The following is a 21,088-nucleotide window of genomic DNA, read 5'->3' as shown; positions in this document are numbered from 1 at the left end:
GATAATGTACTGGGTAGATATCATCTCTAGATCAACATCAAAAACTCCTACTATGTCTGAGGATATGCCCCCTTGGGTTCCCCTTGCGTAGATGTTATATATTGCCAGCTTGCAACCATCGTTACAAGTGAGCAGTATAGAAAGTAGGTCGCTATTAGAGATATGGTTCTGCTTGATGGTGCATTGCAGAGCTTGCCGTATCCAAATAGTTAGACCCCCTGAAGGGCGTCCCTTTGTATTCTTCTTCGCGGGCACATAAAAGTTTAAAAAGCCCAAGCGAAAAACTGGTGACACTGACCATGTCTCTTGTAGCAGCACAATGTCATAAGAATCTATAAAGTCACACCATTCCGGGGTCTCTATTTTGTGTTGGATACCCGCGATATTCCAAGAGATGATCTTGATGGGACTTTCCCTTTCCATATTCCTCTTATTTAAGGGAATAGTCAGGTTAGGGGAAGGCGCACCAGGTGGAGACCTTGCTTCGACTAGTTTAATACCAGAGTGAGCAGCTAATGAGCGGCTCTCTACTGGTTTAAAAGTGTAGTCTCTAAGTTCAGGTATCCTAGTCTCACCACGTTCTGTTTCTTTTGTCATGGGAATACTAGGATTCCCGTGTTTGACCTCTGTAATCTTTGGTTGCCCTAAGTTCATCGGATTTTCCAGTCAGTCACATTGGCTTAATCCTGATATGGCAGAAAACCTATTTTCTATCGCAATTCCCCAATTATTTTTATTTGCAGGGTATTTGGCTTTTCTTATTACAGGGTTCCATTTAGTTTTTAACAGTGTTGGATTTATGTTATTTCCCTTTTTTGTATAAAAGAAATCCAACGTTAATGGCACTATTTCAGTAGATCTACGCTGGGGGGGGTATATATTAGCTAGTATGTTTGGTAGGACTTCGGGATCTGAGAGGTGCAACACCACGCAATCCCCTCTAAACTTTTTAATGCCACCCCCGATCCATTCAACCCTTCTAGCTTTTACTACTTCCTGTGCCAGCTGGTCCCTGCCTCCTGGTTTGAAAGCCATATTCTTTGATAACCAATGAAGTGATTTGTTTATCAAAGAAGGGATATTCTCCTCTTGTCCTGGTTCTAATTGAGGAACATTTGCTAAAACCAATATTAGTGGGGAAGCTTCCACTATTAGTTCTACAGGCCCTTTATCTGTATTCTCTATCTCATTTGTACTTCTAGAGGCGGGCCTTGCAGAATCCTCAACCATGGAAGCTGGGTTTAGAATTCCCATCCCCTCTCCCCCTTGTCCAGGCCTGGACGTGGTGTTTTGGGAAGTGTTTGCGGCAATATCTGGGCAAACTACAACTTTGGTATTTTCCGGATCTGCCATAGCCAAGTTTATTGGGGCAGACTTTGGTGTTTCTTCTATAGCTTTTTGCAAAAGTGATCCCAATCTGGTGACCTCTGCTGTAAGCAGGTCAATTTTACTTAGGAGTGGTTTAGTAATAGTTTTAATTTTATTATCTATGGCATTCAGTAGCTTTTTGAATTGATCTTCGTCTAGATGAATTCCACCTCCCCCATTGTTCCCAATATCGTCACCATTTTTCTCCTCAGACGAGGCCTCAAGGCATTTTTTACCTGATCGAAGTCCACCCCTTTTTGGTATGTTTTTCCCCCTACCCTTTATTACTCTAGGGGCTGGAACCGGTGTAGGGATTTCCTCTTCTAAGGTATTACTTTCAACATCAGTTGTACATTCAGGAGCTGGTTCGTTAATTACAACTAATAATTGGGTCAGTGGGTTATTATCTGGGGTTTGGAAAACCTCATTACTAATGTCAAGAACTGAGAGTGGTAGAGGCGTATTATCGATGAGCAAGTCCGGCGAATAGCTAAGGCCCAAAGATGATCTCCTATTCTGATTAATTTTGGCAACTTTCTGTACCGTGTAATTGTCTATTGTGTTAAGTGGAGCAGAAGATGCTTTAGCTTTAGACATGTTAATATCAACGATGCTAGTCCTTGGGATGAAAGTCAATATGATGATCCAGACGATTACAGGAATGAAGGGGTAACAGCACTTACTTGGGAGAATTTGGGCAGCGGTCTTGGCCCTGCTCCTGCCTATTCCTGCCGATGAGGGCCGTAGAGGGCCCGCCCTTTGCCCGGGCTTAGCCCCGGGCATCCCGCTCGCGTCCCGCGAAGCTGGTCCTGCAGCGCTTTATTGTGCCTCCCTGGCGCCCTCGCGTTGTCACAAACGCGCGCCGCCGCGTAGGCTGCCGGGATTCGTAGTCCCGGAGTGGCGGCGCGACCAAACTGCTGGAAGAGTGACTCTTGGCGGTGGCGGCGTGGACCGTGGCCGTCTGGCAAGCTGCGGCGTGTGTCAGGTAAGTTTTGCGTGTCTCCCCCTGCTCCGCCGGTCCTGCAGTGCTTTATTGCGCCTCCCGGGCGCCCTCGCGTTGTCACAAACGCGCGCCGCCGCGTAGGCTGCCGGGATTCGTAGTCCCGGAGCGGCGGCGCGACCAAACTGCTGGAAGAGTGACTCTTGGCGGTGGCGGCGTGGACCGTGGCCGTCTGGCAAGCTGCGGCGTGTGTCAGGTAAGTTTTGCGTGTCTCCCCCTGCTCCGCCGGTCCTGCAGCGCTTTATTGCGCCTCCCTGGCTCCCTCGCGTTGTCACAAACGCGCGCCGCCGCGTAGGCTGCCGGGATTCGAAGTCCCGGAGCGGCGGCGTGACCAAACTGCTGGAAGAGTGACTCTTGGCGGTGGCGGCGGTGGCGGCGTGGACCGTGGCCGTCTGGCAAGCTGCGGCGTGTGTCAGGTAAGTTTTGCATGTCTCTCTTTTACTAATGTATATGCATGCATATGTATTTGGCAATGAGATATTCTACTATAACTAATTTCCCTTTCTTTCATAATATTTGTCCATTAACCTTCAGATACTTCCTCTTTCCTTTATGAACAAATACCAAATAAATAAAATAAGCATGTTTTTTAAACATTTTTCCTATATCATCTTAATAATTGAAAAAATAAAATAAATTACAAGCCAAATCTATTGCCTTTTTTATTTTCTCGAAACATCAGATACTACTTTCCTCCCCATGCCAATGTAGTTGTCCACAAAATAACAGCACCTCTGTTCATCCACGTGTGATTCACAGTATCGCTTAGCACATGTTTGCAATCATGAAGAATGTTCTCATAAATAATCTGTTAATGAAGCACTCTACCACACCAACATTTTATAGCAAGTCTTTAATCTAAACAAATTTCCTTTCGTCATTTTCCTTTAGAAGAACATGAGTGGAGAGCTGCTTGCTCACCTACGCCTATTGTGCTTGCTTCTGCATACACTTAGATTTTTCTGCATAGTGTTTCCAATTTGTCACCTTTAACCAGCAGAACCATTTGGCTGTCTAACCACTGTGCTGTGTGCAAGTTCACAGTCTATTCAGACATTTCGAAATACAAAAACAACTGGGGAAAACAATGTTGAATATAAATTCATCATACCTGCACTAGAAGTAACCCTACATGCAGAAATATAGTTGGGACCGACCCCTGGTACAATCTGTAACATTCAGTTACTTTAATCAACATTACAACATTTCTTCCATTGCTGAAACATATTATCTCCGGTGGAGATTGCATTGGATGGCAGCTGCATTAAAATGATCCTTCAATGCTATATGTTGCTTAATATGCTTTTTAAGTTCATGATTACAAAACAATCTTCATCTTCTGACTCCTTGTCATAACACTACAGTGAGGGTACAGTTTAGCACTGCTAATGAAGTCTGTTCAACACAGCTTCCATATGGCTGTAGTCCAAGATTTCTTTTATTTATGGATTTTTCTAAACACCTCCCCTTACAAAAGGCCAGACCAATTGGCTTTGCCAATGCCTGTTTATGTTCATGCTATTTTATAATTCTAATTTTTGTTAATATTCATCAAATGAGTGGCCCTTTCATTATCTCTGTCTGTTTTGCTTCTTAGATCTATATTCTCTGTTTAAAATTCAAAACTATAACACACATCTTTCAATTAATAAGCATATACCAGCAAGGACTGCATTCAAAAAGTAACAAATCAGTCATCCAAACACAATAAAACTGTACATAAAAGAGGTTATCACTTTTTAACTGTGCAATTTGAGTAGAAAATTCGTACTATTGAGGCAGATGGGTACATATTTTAAAGTAATAATGTGAATATATATTAAAAGGAACTAGCTTTTGGGAGAACATTAGATGAAGATAAGAGTGATATACAACAGCATTGGCAAAACAAGCCCAGCTTGTCGCTTACCTGGTAGAACATTGTAGCTCAACTCCTGTTCACCAAGGCCTATGGCAGAGTCAAAAACATTGATAAACTGGTCATCCGCGATGACCAGGGGCATTTGTGTTGCAGGAGCTGCAAGCGGTGGTGCCTGGTCAGTAGGCTGTCTTCGTGTTTTACGGTTGGCTGAGTTCTTTCTAGCCCCTTTATTCCTCATCCTTTTTTTTGGAGTCGTTGGAGGAGAAGAGCTGCCATTTTCACCAAAACCAATGTGCAGGATGATGAGCAAAACAAAGCAAATTAGATATGAAGTCTTCATGTCTTCTTCTGACAACAAGAACACTGTAAGGGTTGGAAAATGCACGAGAGTTATATAGGACCATAAACTGCCACATGTTATTTTTTGGAGGACTGGTCATACTGTGTCAAGAGAGCATACGTAGAGTTGGTGTTAATCACTAAATATAAGAACGTAGAAGTGCTTTCACCATTATTCACTTTCCTCTCTATAGCTCCTCTCCATAGATCCTCACCTTCAGCAGAGATTCTCAGAACATCAGAATCCCGGCTCCCGTAACAAACTCAAAAAATAACTACTTTGGGCTGCATGAGCACCCTCTTAAGAACAAGAATGCTCCATATTCTGGATTTGGTTAAAGTTATTCTTATTCATATTTAATCTGTGCATTGGATTATGAGCCACTCCCCCTTTGAAAGCTATATTACAGTCCTTTAGCTGTTCAAATGTACCTAAATACAAAAGGGTGTTGATTTGAATCTGTGTTAAATTTTTGCAAGACATTCCTAAGGTACTATTCCACAAAGGTGCAAACCATCAATATGTTTAACTTAATTACATTTTTAATTTGATTTAATTTTCAGTCGGTACTCTTCATAAGAGCTGGGTGTTTATTGTCTATCAGCTAAACAGCCTGTAACTCTTGGAATCTTTGTTAACTTTGCTACTTAGTCTTCATGCAGTCAAAGGAAATGTTGTCCGTATTTTCTGCTATGAATGATTGGAAAGAAAAAAAACTAAACAACATCATTGATTCTTAGCTTCTTCAGCCATTAGCGTGCCTCTACATCATCATTTGCAACTCTGTAGGATTCAGACTGTGAGAGTGTCATCAGCATGTGACAATGAATTTCATCGACCCTTGCAGTAGTCTTTGAGTGAAGGATTGGAACTTGTTTGACACTTAGTAGACGTACTCAGCGGTCCCTCCTGCCATATTTTGATAATACCGCCATGAGGTGGTCGGAAAGTGTATTTTTCTAATGTTCTGTGGCTTGGAAAAGGGCCGCAGCACAAGCCACAGTAGAAAAAGGAATTGTTCAACCATCCAAGCACGAAGCTGCAAGTCGATGGATGTTTGGGGCCCCCAAAGTCCCTTTCCTACACGCTTTTCATGACAGTAAGACCGCTATGAAAACACTGTGGAAATGGACATTGTTATCCTGAAGACAGTGCCTGGGCAGGCACCGCCTCCATTTAGGATCACGATTCCAACCGCCGTCCTGCGGGATCAGTAGATCCTGTCGGAGTCACATCTCTGGTCACCTGAAAGACCTCCACTGGCTACCCGTCAATAAGAGAATCACTTTCCGACTGCTAACCCACGCACACAAATCACTCTACGACATCGGACCAGAATGCCTAAACTCACGACTGTCCTTCTACACCCCCTCCCGCCAACTACGTTCTTCCAGCCAAGCCCTCGCCACCGTACCTCGCATCAACAAGACCACCATGGGAGGCAGATCCTTCTCATACCTGGCTGCTAAAACATGGAACTCACTCCCTACTTACCTTCGCCTTACCCAGAACCACCTAGCATTCAGAAAGCAACTTAAAACGTGGATATTTGACAAATAATCCTCCTCCCCTTCCTAAGCGCCTTGAGACCCTCTGGGTATGTAGTGCGCTATATAAATTCTTTGACTTGACTTGACTTGACCTAATTTTTAAATTTATACAGCTAATTTAACCTTTTGAAAATTAATTATGGTTGAGTGTCATTTTTGATTAAAAAAAAAATACATTATTTAAGATTTGATATGTACAATGGACATCATTAATTGAAATGTCCCATAAGGACACATGTAGTGACAATTTGCTGCGGGCGTCGGCTGAAATCATGATGCTGCGTGATAGTTAAAGAATTAGGCAAAATAAGAAAAACCTTGAAATTAAACAAATGAAAGGAAGAAAGACAACATTGTTCTGGTGGAAGATTATATCACATTAAAGCAGGCAGGAGAGTATGTGACAAATTGAAAATGGCAAGATGGGAGCACCAATGGGCTTTTTGCATATCTTTATAACACTTTGCTACTTTTCTGTCCCTTAACTATTGGTCGAAATCAATGCAGTGCTGGAGCAGTAGGGAACAGCAACATGGGGAGAATTCAATGTTACACCAATAATGAAGCCAGGTTGCTATCCAAGGCAGGGTTAGTATTGTAATAAGATCGCTCCTACTTTATAATGACATCAAAAAGCACCCCAATGCTTTGGCTGCAAAATATAATAGTGCTTAATAATTCTTTTTTAAGTTGTGTTGCAATTTGTCATGTTCTAAAAGAAACCTTGGTACAGAAGAACTTAAAGAGAATAGAGACTGTGACGGTGAGCGTAGATAGAGAACCTCCGCTTACCAATTTTCACCTACTTGCACTTTTGCAACAATGTATTCAGGAGATATCAAGGTAAACAAAAAGTGAAAAAAAAGAGATTCCTAGGGATTTATTGCGAAATCAAATTTCGTAATTTAGAGGCTTGTTAACAACGTCTGCAATTAGGGTTAGATACAATAATAATCCTATATTTTCTCACATATCTTTTCAGAGAGAAATTGACTACAATGCAGAACTTTCCAAAATGAAAACAGAAATCACAGATTTATTGGAAATACAACAAGCATTGGCAAACCCAATAGGTTTTGCCAATGTTACATCTTTTAGCTTTGTTATTTTTTTATTCCAGTCCATGCTGCTATTTAACCAGATTATTAAAATGTAGAAAGAGAAGTGGTCTCAGCCACAAGCATTTCAAAAGGAGCCCCTGGTCTGCCTCCAAGTTTCAACAAGTCACATATAGCAGTGATGACACATTCACAGCAGCTGAGTTGATAAGAAACTACTTATTTCTCACCTACAAACCAACGAAAGGGAAGAGGCCGATGGAAGAATATACATTTAACTGTGCTTCACATGTTCTCTTGCCTCCTTTGAAAACCAGGACAACATGAGTGGGCAAGCAATAGATAGTAATATGTATCACTCGATGTATTTTGTGCTTATCACTGCACAGCGTATCGTCCACCCATGTACCATGGTGCCACCAGTTTATGAATCATTGAGCAGCAGCATGAGGTCAGGGTCCCTGTCATTCACTAGAGCAACCACCAGCTATTTAATGTGAGCAAGGGAGTGGGGTTAAAAGCAGTGAAAGGTGCGATCATCCACCGATGCACGGTGCTGCTCCAGGGGCCTGCTTTACTGTGAGCAAGTGAGCACAGTGAGAGCAGGTTACGCGCTCGAAGCAGGCCATGGTGTTTTGATGATGTCATTGGAGTCATTGGCATTGGAGTCAAAGAACTGTCCGTAAAAGGGATTTTTTTGCATTGTGTGCTCCTGATGTGGAGATGCATGTAAACAACCAAATGCTGAGGTGATGTGGCGCAGTGGCCAGAGCGGTCGAATTTGAAGCTGGTGAACCGGCTTCAAGTAAGAGGGAAGCTTAATATCCTGTGATTCTGGGCAAATCACTTAATCTCTCTACGGTTGAAAATTAATGTGTCCATCCGTAATGCAACTAGTGCTCATGTAAGAGTTGTGCACACAGTCGTGGAGAAGTGTGGCTCAAATGGTTAGAGCGGCAGACCTTGATGCAGAGCTCAGGCCGGGGACCAGGGTTTGATTCCTGCCTCGGCGGGTCTCGGGCTCATAAATTCCTCTGACCTGATATTCTCGCCTCAGTCCCTATTCTAATCATGGGCCCCATGCTGCAACTCTGGGCAATAGCTTGCTTAATCTCCACAACGGCCCACAACAGCGCTGGGGATGCTTGGTTTCACTATGGGGGTGTCCAGGAGTGGACAATTCACAAGGAAAGCCAGGATGGGTTCCTCAGCGGTATGAGTACAAGTGCCGGGAGACCCTTGTTGGGTAGCTGTGCGCTATACAAGTACAAAAACATTTACATTTACATATTTGTAGGAATCAATCCTTATGAAGCACTCTAACATATTGTTGTCACGTGGCATGGTCTGTATTGGCAGTCATGTCGTGAGTACAAAACGGAGCTGGTCTGGCCTTCCGTTTTAACCAAATCTTTTAACAAAGCCCACAGAATGTTTTCAAAGGTGGAAATGGTAAATGACGGGACCCTGGAAAATGAAGTCAATGCGTATATAATCCACAACAGTGAAGAGGTAAAAGAGGGCCACATTTTTATGAGCCATGACTTATTCCATTGGATAACCTGGGGTGTATTGTGTTTTGAAGTAACATATTGGTACAATGATTAGTGCGATGTGTCGTCCAAGGATTGTATGCCAGTTATGCATCATCATGCCCTCTGGATGTCACGCGAGAAAATGAATTTAAGGGATGAACACAACAGTGCAATGTTTCTTTGAATAATCATAGCTTGGTGTGGATATCGTAGTATTAATTTGTTGTCTGTGAGTGTGTACTGCGCTATTGTGAGGAAGTGATGGTGCGCCTCATCCACAAACTTGGAAACACTTTGATTAACATGTGGTACCTGTCCTTCTGGGAAAATGAGAAATAAAGAGTTTTAGGTGAGGCGTGACAGGCTTGTGAAAGGAGCGCATTTGTGGGGTAACTGTCAGAGCTGCTGACTTTATAACTGGGGAACAAAGTTCGAGTCGGCTCGACATCCTATGATCCTGGGCAAATCACTTGATCTCTCTGTGCCTAAAAATTTATTTAGCATATAAATGAATGTTTGATTTGTACCAATAAAATCGCTTTCCACAAGGTGAACCTTGTAGTCACAGATTATACTTTCCATCAAGGATCTAAAAAAACTGTCCAAACTATTAGTATTGTAATTTACATGTCTAGACTTCATCAATTAAAGGAAATAGAAACAAGTTTCATTCCTGTAGCACCATTATTCTCTAAAAAGGAAATGTAATTCCTAAGACCATGGGTTAAATAACATCTCAGACTAAAGCCATATGCTTGACTAAAACTGCTACGGTAGGTCAGTCAATGGGTTTCTCAAATTATGCAAACACAAGAAGATCCTGAACGGAGCGCTACAACTTTTCAGACACTCACCCCCCAGTCACAGATCTGGGTTGAATCCATCATCGTTCTTTAGCTCACTTAGTCACCTCAGTTCAGCCCCAGCTATATGCAAATCAGTGTTGACCCTGTGCCTCATGGGAACAGTCCAGCCCAAACTGCCAAGCAAGGTCTTCCCTGAACCGGAACCAAGCATCCTGGGACGAGTTTCGGGGTAACACCCCTCATCAGCCAGGCTAGCTTGAATCCATGTTTATAAGATGTGCTGGTCAAGGACGTAATTTTACACAAATTTGTTTTCAAGGTTTCAATTACAGAAAAGTTAGTAAAATGACTGTCAGAGTCTGCACTGCACCCTAGAAGTTGCATAGCATCTTGAACTAGAACCAGTTTCGGGTAACACCCTTCATCAGCCAGGCTAGCTTGAATCCATGTTTGAAAGATGCACTGGTCAAGGACGTAATTTTACACACATTTGTTTTCAAGGTTTCAATTACAGAAAAGTTAGCAAAATGACTGTCAGAGTCTGCACTGCACCCTATAAGTTGCATAGCATCTTGAACTAGATCCTAGCTGGAAGACAGACACATACCATTCTAAATTAACAGAACAACTGAAATTCAGCAGTAATAGTTGTCTCAAGTAACTATCACTGGGGCCCTAAAGTAAAGATATGAACCTGCTAGGCACATTGTCCTCAATGACGCCCTTTCCGATTTTGCAGTGATTTTATCATTGATGCCTTAGCACCCCCCTTATCAGTCAGGCTAGCTTGAATTCAGTGGCAAAGTGAGCAAGGGAGTCATGTCTGGGCATACCCTGCCAACTTAGGGTGAACAAAGCAAACACAAGAAGATGCTGAATGGAGCGCTGAAACTTTTCAGACACTCACCCCCAGTCGCAGATCTGGGTTGAATCCATCATCGTTCTTTAGCTCACTTCGTCACCTCAGTTCAGCCCCAGCTATATGCAAATCAGTCTTGACCCTGTGCCTCATGGGAACAGTCCAGCCCGAACTGCCAAGCAAGGTCTTCCCTGAACCGGAACCAAGCATCCTGGGACGAGTTTCGGGGTAACACCCCTCATCAGCCAGGCTAGCTTGAATCCATGTTTATAAGATGTGCTGGTCTAGGACGTAATTTTACACAAATTTGTTTTCACGGTTTCAATTACAGAAAAGTTAGAAAAATGACTGTCAGAGTCTGCATTGCACCCTAGAAGTTGCATAGCATCTTGAACTAGATTCTTGCTGGAAGAAAGACTCATACCATTTTTTTTTTAAGTTCAGAAGAAGTTTATTAGGACAAAAGAATTACAACAATGTGCAGAATATAAAAAACAATGAAGGCAGTAGGCTCATATACAATGTATCAAGTGGGTTTAGAAAATAAACAGAATATGAACATAACAAATAAGAAATGCTAATACAGTCAAAAATAATGATAACATAAGATATATTGTACAAAAGAAGGTATAAATAGAAATAGAAATTAACACAAAGGAAGTCATGGAGGTTTAGTAACTTCTTGATGCAGAGGTCTAGGGGTAGTAGAGCATTTAGCACTAGCGCCGATGAATAAAAAGACTGGATATTCATATAAAAATGGAGGGAAGAGGATTTAATGTCCATTCAGTTCCCCTGGACAGATATTCAATAATCAAAAATAGAATGGACACTTGTTTCTACAGAACCATTGGTTTCTCTTTGAAAACCCTCAGAGACATCCTGGTTTTATCGTTGCAGTATATCTTTTTTCCGCCCCAACAAGAGTCTTGGCGTATTCATCGGGTAATTGATTAACGTGCTGGATGCCTGCCTCACCCGAGGCTACCTCCGGTACAGGTAGAAGTGTCCAGAGATAAAAAGAATATAATGAAAAAATAGAATAAAAATAGTGTCTAACCTGGAACGTTATTTATTGTTAGTGGGTTGGCTCCATAGACCCGGCTGGGCTTAGAGAGCTGAAACATGTCGACACATTTTCTAAGACATATGGTAGTCCAGTAACACGATTACCGCTATATCGCTATATTGCAACTTCTTTTTAACGATAGTGCCTACCCACTAACAATAAATAACTTTCCAGGTTAGACACTATTTTTATTCTATTTTTTCATTATATTCTTTTTATCTCTGGACACTTCTACCTGTATCGAATAAAAAGACTGGAGCCCATAAATCAGAACGCTTGGATGCCAAATGTGATGGATATACAAATGTAGTGGCTAGCCTATGATTATAACACACCGCATACCACCATGCTTGATAAGAAAGCTTAGTGAAATCCTTCCAGTTTCTCGTTATTTGCTGGAAGTCTACTGCTATTAGGAGGTCAATTATTTTGACGTTAGACTCATACCATTTTAAATTAACAGTACAACTGAAATTTAGCTGTAATAGTTGTCTCAAGTAACTATCATTGGGGCCCTAAAGTAAAGATATGAACCTGCTAGGCACATTGTCCTCAATGGCGCCCTTTCCGATTTTGCAGTGATTTTATCATTGATGCCTTAGAACATGTGGCGAGCGGTGTAATATATGAGGTAATTTGCAGTGCAAGGTAAGGGCATGGGTTATAATTATTTTATGGCACCAGTTTAAGTCACTTGAGATAACTATAACTAGTTCATTCCATTGGTTTTGTTTGTGTAAAACAGTATGTTTTAACAGACATTTTCACTTAACTGTAACTTCCCTTTAACCTTTAGTTTTTTTCAGTCAAGTTTTTTTACTATAAAGTATGATCTCATTGCAATTCTAAACTATATTGTCACTTTGGTTTTTTCAGGGAATTTCTTATCGTTTTATGGTAAATTAGGATGTCCATCGTCTTATGCGGCGTGGGGATGGGTGCAGGGCTTGGCCTGCAGGAAGACCTGCGTCCAACGTCCCCCTCCCACCATGAGCACCATACACCCTACCCTTGTTTTGCACAGCCTTCAGTCGTGGGCAGTGTGCAGTTGGACACGCATGGCAGACTATGTGATGAAACATTATGAAGGGTGTCATTTTAGGTAAGGCAGACCTACTAACTTTGTCAAAGGATCAGAACACTGAAATATAAAAAGTGGGCCTATTGGCTTTATCAAAGGGCCAGCACATCAACATACATATAGCAGATATATTGGGGTTGTCAAAAAGTCATCAATGATTATAATCAAATATATACTTCTGATAAAGCATAAATGCTGGTCATTCTTTATACAACATGAAAATAACTTTTGAGAACAAAAACTACCACACAACAACAAATGTGCACCTTGCACATGTTAAGTGACGGACAATGATTTTCAGAAACATATAGTACAAACACCATAAAAGAGTGCTTAGAGTTGTAGAAATATAAATAATTCATATATTGTGTTTAACATGTCAAAAATCCTTCTGATGGCTTAAACAATGTCGAAATAAAATTTCATAAAAGTATTCACTGCTATTATGCAAATTGATATATACTAAAATGACAAGTTATATATGCATTCATACCTGAGTCTCATTAGCATTCCCATAGGGGACGGGGTCCCCTGAGGAACCCTTCCCATTTGCGAGTGCCTTACCGTTCTTCTGAGAAGGGTGGTAAACTGCAAGTGTTTTGTAACCGAAATTGCAGTTGCAAAACATTCATACATGGGTTCTGGACTCGCTATTTGGAACGGACACCCTTGGCATGCCCCTTTCTAAAAGCAAGTCGCTAACCCTATTTTGCGAGTTAGTAGTGACTCGCAAAATAGGGTTGGTACATTCGCCACACTTCATTTCAGTTGTAAACGTGCCTAAAACCACTTTGCGACCATAATAAAAAGTTGTACATCTAGCCCCTAGTCTGTATGCCATGCTTGTGTGACTATCTAGTTTGCTTTCAGAGCTCTTGTATGTCATGCTTATACGGTAATTTAACCATTATATTACTAATGTAAGCTGTGCTGTATATTGCAATTTCTTGTTCTCTCTGTCTATCTATGTATTTGTCTCTCTAAAAAAATCTAGCTATGCAACTCAGTCCCTCCACATAACCTTTTCTATCCATGTGTCTTTGCAAGCCTCTCTATGTGCGGATCTCTTCAACCATCTATTAGTAATAAAGATGCAAAAAAATACAAAAAAGGTGTTAGCAAAAGCAAGTGGCTGACAGCCCACACCAGACTTTGTTTTTTAGGTTTGGTGTTAGCCAAGACCTTTATGTTTTACTAAAAGTGCCTGTATAACATGAATAAATGAATGACAGATTTGTAGAGTAAAGCTACTCAACAGAGCATACCTGCACTGACATATCCAAATCTCTGTTAGCCACATACCCTAAATTAAGGCAAAAGATGGGTTTTAAGTGTCGTCTTAAACAAGGCTTCCTGGGGGTCCAGCCCTCAAAGAATGGGAAAGCAGGTTCCACTCCTTTCTAGCCAATACCAAAAAGGATCAGCCCCTGCAGTTGACCCTCTGGAATGTTGCCACCCCGACCAGAAGGATTCAAATGAATTTAGCTAGGGGTCCATATAGATGCTTAAAAATGTTGGGCTGAGTGAAGTGCCCTGTGGCACCCCGAATGCTAACTGGTCGCTAGATGAGACATATGGAGCAAACCAAATGTCCCGATTTCTCCATTTAAAAAAATATTTTAACCATTGCCATCAAAGATGTTTTATAACTAACTCCGTCAAGCCCTGCAGCAAAACTGGGTGCAAGACAGTATCCGAACACTACTGATAGGATGAGCAGGATTAGTGCAGAACCTCTAACTTCATCCAGCATGGACTTGATAACCTTCGGTACCTCAAGAAAAACTGTTTCTATGCTTTTGGAAAAATCCCAATTATGTGTACTGGAGAAGAATATTCTCCTTCAGGTTACTGGATAGTTGGATGTTGACCATTTTTTTTCTTTTTTTGGAGCCAGTTAGCCATTGGGGATTTTCAATCATACTTTATCCATTGGTCTGTTGTGTCATTAACATTTTCTTCCACTTACCACAGCATGCATTGGGCAATGGGTCAGCCCACTTCAGCCACTGACTGACTTCACTGTGAGTTACAGCATGCTTCCCTTTCACAAGGAGCACAGCCACACACAAAGTAGTCTGCTCCAATGTCAGGAAATACAATAGTATTGTGGGCATTTTTTTAGATCAATAAATATGTTTTAATGAGGACCTGGCAGCATCCCCAACAATATTATTTTGCAAAACCCTTGACAGAATAAAACAAGAATTTTTAACCCATTCCAGCGTCAGCCGTTCCTCGGCCGTCCGACGTAACAGTGGGTGTTTGCGGGGGGCGGCCGGGGGCCGTCCGAACTCCGCCCACTTATTAATTCTGCAGCACCGCGGTGAAATTCGTGCCCTGGTCAAGGTGTTAGAGACTTATTGGCTTTGCAAATGCTTGTTTTAGATACATATTGAGTTACAGCTACATTACATATATTTACAGCAATGCCAGTCGAATGTTTAAATGAGTAATGTATTCTCTATGCCCTGCCCAAAATATCCAATACAGACTAGTCCAAGGGATGGCAGCAAAATAAGGTGCTGTAAATGTAAACAATATGATGGTGCCACTTCCCGCTAATTTGCTGCATAGCATGGGTGGGGCTATGAGTAGAGCACCAGGTGCAGCAACGTACCCCAATTATAGCACTGCAGTTATATTTTGTACTAGCCGCCCAGAGGATGAGGAGCACATGTTTTGCTTGCAATGGGGCATAGAGCGCCTTTGATATGCTACTGATGCACAGTAGCACTACATTTAAATTTGGGTGGCACACAAAGCAGCTTTAGAACTCGTACAGATTGTTTAGTTGGGTCGAAAAAATAAGTGAAAATGTGCTAACTTGCTTCACTATATCAGAGCTGAAAGTTAAGTGCTGCTTTGTCAGCCTGTAAGGTCAAGTGTGCACAGGGGTGAAGATGCACTGATGTACACACTCAAACACACACAATCCAATCAGAGCTTGAATTCACCCTGCTCATGCTCGCTGCAAAGCGGATCCTGCAGCAGTCCAACATCGCAGGCTAGCTGTCTAGGGGTGTATACATCATCTCACAATGGAAAAAGTAAATTAAATAAAACAACTTTTGGTTGAAGTACAAAGTCTGAAATGTCAAAAACGCAGCTGCGGACTGTGAGCTTCGGGAGACACAGGTCCTGCTGGATGTCTGGGCCTGGATGCTCAGATCTCCATTGCTAGCGGCTGGGTGTGTAGTAGTGAAGCAGACTGCTATGGTTCCGCCTCCCAGGTAGTTCAGGGTCTCTTATTTCGCATCTTCTAATGAAAGTAGCTTTTGGCAAACTCCAGAGTGTTCGTGAGGGGCGAGAGGGTCTTTTAAAAGTAAGGGCGGGTGAGTCATGCACAAATTATGTATTTCCAAGTTTTAAAAGAAAAATAGCGGCAGCTACCTCTAGTTTGCCCCACCACACTACATGTATTTGTGTGTGCACAAATAGTGCTTCGACAAGAAGGGCTGTATATAGCGCTCTAAACAGAACATATGACACGGCTGCTGGGTGGATTACGGGTCTGGGAGATTTAGAGTTATATTATGTAGGTATGAATGTACATTTAAGAGAGTAAACCTACTTACAAAGCAATAAAAGCATTGTGTATTAGTGCAGTGCATCGAAAGAAGATAGAGAGACAGGACAATCAGGGCTGCGGGTAGAGGAGGATTTGGGTGAGAAAGCCATGGGGTTAGTGAATTTGAAAGTAGGGTGAATGTCAATGATATTGAAAAGGTTAGACGGTAATGAGTTGTTGCTTAAAGAGCAGGGCTTTGATCTCCTTCCTGAAAATGGCCAGAGATTATGTGTGACAGACCAAGATAAAGTTATACATCCTCCATGCATGGCTTGAGAATGCTTGACATTCGTTCTGAATTTGGGTCTGTAGCTTTGCGTCTTCTTAAGACCAATGGTTGGCTTGATCTTGGTGTCAGGTGGTTTTAATGCCTTGTAGATGATGCAGCAGGTGTTAAATTGAAAGTGGGGGGAAAGACAAACTCAGTCTCTTACTCTGAGAGTTGGAATTATTCTGTTGCGCTATCATATAGGTCTTGGAGATACCAGCAAGAAGAGCATTGCCACCATCAAGATAGATTCGACCAGTTAAATGGCTTTTTTTAAGTCGTCTTCTGTTGCAAACAGCTTTGCTCAGAAGAGAAGGCTCAATATATGCCAAGCAGTCCAGGGCTTATGCCCAATGGACATAATTAAGCTAGGTTTGATATCATTGTAGAAACCCATGGATTGATGATATTGATAACTAGAGGTATAAGACCAGCCACATTTTATTAAGCCTTTTCAATGGCTTATGTTCTTGCTAGCGATGATGACATGAACAAATATAGGAGGCTATACCGAGTTTACTGTGCATAACCATGTATACATTCTTGTGAAAGGGACATCATTCAATTTTTTGGCAGTTGTCCCACTTCTGCAAAATTATAAATAAAACTCATAGTCACAGTTTGAGATAGGCCTTGGGCATTGACGAGCAAGGCAGTTTATCTGGGCCTTGCTGTGACCAAATGTAACCTTAAGTTGAGCTGAGGTTTCATCCAAGTATTGGTGAATGCTGACACCCATGTCCACCTAAAGGTTCTTGGAGGCCACCTTGCATCAGTTTAAAATCACTGGTGAGAGAATTGAGTCTTAGGAGACACTACATGTTGTTAAATAGTGAGGATATGGTTGGAATATACCTGTGAGAATCCCAGAGATGTAAAATTATTTACACATTTATAGATTTCAGATGTGAATAGGAGTTTGGGCATTTATGAAGATGAGGTAGTGTTTTGAGTGTCAATTGGAGGAGGTGGCATTGAAGGGAAGTTGTAGAATAGTGGTCAGAGGAGATGAAGTGTAAAAAGAAGTTTAAGAAAAGGTTAAGCACAGGTACGGGCAGTTAAATGCAGTGTGCAATATTCTGCTTGGACTGTATAAGCTGAGAATGAGAGAGAACTGGTGAGAACGTACCCCAGACTTCCCTGAATACTAAGCTGAGTATTTTTTGTCACCTCATTTTGTAATGGGGGTGGTGGCCAGGACAGTGCCTTAGGTGATGTCTGCAGCTCACAGAAACTGTGGCACATAGGAAGGGCAATATGATACAAAGAAAAGGTGATCAGTTAAGTAGAGAAAGTACCAGTCAAATGTTGAGTCTTGGTTTCAAGTGAGGTGAGTCTAACATGATGGCCTGCGTGACCCACTTTGTCACAAGAAACCTAGAGAACGTGATGAATGAAAAGGATAGATGAATGGTAGATGTGGTGAGTAACAATGTTGACGTTAGCAGCATGGATTATCATGGTTGCAGCAGAGTCAGTCAGAACTCAGATCGCATGGGAAAAGGACTAAGTAGATTCCATAGGATTGGAGTTTGTCAGTTAAAGGCAAATTGTTTGGGGGAATTCAGATTAAATGGGGATTATGGAGAGTGAGTGATAATAGTGAGAAGATGAAAGGTTCATCGTGAGTTTCTTGTATTGGGGAGCAATGAAGACTGTATGTAGGATGGGTAGGTGCCGGGGAGTGGTTCAGCAGTTTAAAGAAACATATTATCAGACAGGATATGTTTAGGGGCTTGATAGAGGATCCAAAATGTCAGATGCTGTGCACAATGGTTTGATACCTATGTGGATAGGAATAAGCCCATCTGAAGAGGTTTGGTTCAGGAAGGATTGACTAAAGGAGGGGAAGGGGCAGGGGAGTACTGTAAAGAAGCACAGGGAGTGGACGACTGACCTTTTCATGCATCATGGAGCATAAGAAGCTGACTGTGCTGCTGCCATCATTGCACCAAACTAACAAGGTTTGCAAACAGCCCCTGAGTCACTGGGAGAACATGCAAGCTAAATAACCTCTCTCTAGCAAATTGAAATTCAGACTTCTATCGAGCGTATGTCCTAAATCAAATGGAATAAGTGATGCACTCTAAAACAAACTTATCCAAATGTATTTTTCCAGTCCTCAGGGACAGTTATCAATTAAAGTTATTAGAAGGTGAGAGGATACATCTCATTGTATCACAAAATGCTTCTCATTGTGTCAGGATTGCTACATTTACATGGCAGGGATAGGTTGTACATTGACCAGGGTGGTCTCTGTCCAACCTACCCATCCCCATCACATTAATCGGCCACCTAGTTAGGCGACTTAAGAGACTAGTGTCCGGTGTATCGTAGTTGTGTGGGGTGGGGTATGGAAGGGCTGGGATGGACTTTGTGAGCTCCAGTTGTGAACACAGAAGAAAGATCAGTTATGTTTCTTTCTTTGGCACCACTTCTATATCGGCTCTATGACTAACTCTAGTTCTTTTCATAACACCAATGCAGGAACATCAATTCTCCTCCTTTGTCCAAACCCCAAAATGCCTAATGATTGAACTAAGCACTTATAAAGTGAACTGATAGTGATCCAGAAAAAGGTGACCATCAGCCAGTGCAGCTCCTTAAGGTGGCCCTCTGGAGATGGGAAATGGACTGTGCAGAAAAAACCCTGCAGGCGTGTGGAGTCACTTACTACACACAGCTGTAGGGGATCTCCATTCCTTCTATAAAGTGCACACAGCTGCTATCTGCTGTGTATTTCATTGAATGCGCTGCCAACAGGGCAGGCGCGGGTTCGCGACTGCCATGATGGCAGCACATTAATTGTATAGGGCTCTCTAACCCTGTGCACCCAGTAGAGAAAGAACCAATCACATGTTCAGTATTGGATCAAGTGAGAAGAACCGTACAAGAAGGTCTGGGTGGTCCACTCTGACAAAATAAACCTAGAGAACACGATGAATGAAAAAGGATCGATGAGTGGAGAACGTGTTGGGTAACAGTGTTGACGTTATCAGTGGCACAAGCAGGGACACTGTGCCCTGTTATAGTACGGCCCCAGGTGTTTCACCAACAATATTAGCGGACAAGTACGCCACATAAAGGGACAGTGTCATCTCCTGATGACCCCTAAATGACACCCCTGATATCTGGAACTGACTCACTTAAAATGTGCAAATGTATTTCTGACTTGTTAATGCATAGAGTCCACACAGGCAGTGGTCCATAGAGGAAACAGACACAACTTATATGAAATCCCATCAACCCTTAATTGAAGTCATTGATGATCTGATAGAAGTTCAATATGCTCATCAAGTTTCAGTTTTTTTTTCTTAAATATTCCTTTAAATTTACATCAGCTCTTTTCATCCAGTTCCCTGCTGTACTTTGGATGAAGGGCGAGCATACCACAGGTAAAGAATAATAACATGCTTTGGGCTTAGGATTGTGAATCTGGCCCATATAAGAACAAGCGAACTGTAGTTCCAGCATATTATCTTAAAAAACTGAGAAAATGAAGTCTCAGAAAGTCTTGGTGAGCAGTGCAAAACTACCAATAGAAGACACTTCCTTTAACAGTCATCTTCACTGGTTTTGAATTTTTGTATGAAATATTCAGTCATGACATATAGAAAATAAATGAGAAATAGGGTGCCAAAAGAGACAAGGCGATGTTTAAAAGCACAACTGTTAAATCTGTCTTACATGATAAGGCCACTGTCTCCCAGGGGAGTGCAGCTTCCGCCAGCTACAATTTTACACCACTCACTTTTGCCATCTTCTGCAAGGCATTGGTTTCCAATGTCTTCCTAGGTTAAAAACATGGGCAACTGACCTACATAAATCAGCCCCCCCCTCAAAAAAAACCACAAAGGCAGCATAATTCTGCACGTCCAAGAACTGAAATGTCAATCCTAACCAGGCTCACAGTTAGTTGACTTGTACTGGAGGAGCAGCAGCACAACAATTGCTGTATTTGATTCACCTGGTGAGATATTTCCATAATAGGAATAGAGTTCAGATCCAGAGCACAGCTACTGCCTGCCCCACTACCATTTTGGGAAAAAGGTGCTGGAGCCTCACCAGCCCACGGTTGCTCAGCTCTATAAGCTACCATATCACAATTAGTGGCAGAACCCATGAACAAAGCAGACCCTTCCTTCACCTTGATTTTGACCCACATGAATTCTGTGTTGACCTATGATCTATCCACTTTTTTGTCACTGCCACTCAAGCACACACCACTTCATCCTATCACTGTAAACTCAGACCGTCATGAGAAAAGATCACCCTTAAAGCATTGATTCCCTTCACACAATTATATTAACAGAGGACCCCTAATGTGATGACCATAACAAAAAAATTGAATGCTAGCGCTTAACCCCTTAAGTGCACCCGTCGGCCAACGGCCGTCACGAGCACTGCCTCGGTAGTGCTGCGTAAGTCCGTTGGCCGACACGGCCCCGCCTGTGCTATAGAACGCCCGCACTGGTTAAAAGACCTCAACTAGGTTGGTCTCAACTATATTTACCCCCTCAAATCTTGCCACCATTCTACTCCAAGTTCTGAGAACAAAATAATATTGATTGCCAGTAAAGGCCAAGGAAGAGCATCAGGCTACAAAACTGGCACCATAACCACTCTTCAATAGACAAAGCAACATGTAAAGCCGCAGTCAGAGAATTAAATCCACCCACTTCAGGAACTGAATCATCACAATAATTACAACACCCATGATCC

General features: G+C 42.1%; 1 protein-coding gene across 3 annotated transcripts in view; it reads right to left on the bottom strand.

Moving 5' to 3' along the window:
* The window catches only part of ECM2 (extracellular matrix protein 2), a 187,479-nt gene that overhangs the window by 160,999 nt on the left and 5,392 nt on the right, over window positions 1-21,088 (bottom strand). For all 3 annotated transcript variants that reach the window (XM_086938934.1, XM_086938933.1, XM_086938935.1), the window contains exon 2: window positions 4,278-4,592. In XM_086938934.1, the coding sequence (XP_086795060.1) occupies window positions 4,278-4,569 (292 nt within the window). In that variant the 5' untranslated portion in view covers window positions 4,570-4,592. The remainder of the gene's footprint in view (window positions 1-4,277; window positions 4,593-21,088) is intronic.

Source organism: Lissotriton vulgaris, chromosome 9 (assembly GCF_964263255.1).
Source record: "Lissotriton vulgaris chromosome 9, aLisVul1.2, whole genome shotgun sequence".
Taxonomy (NCBI): domain Eukaryota; kingdom Metazoa; phylum Chordata; class Amphibia; order Caudata; family Salamandridae; genus Lissotriton; species Lissotriton vulgaris.
Note: the sequence above shows the minus strand (reverse complement) of the source record. Positions and strands in the feature narration are given on the sequence as shown.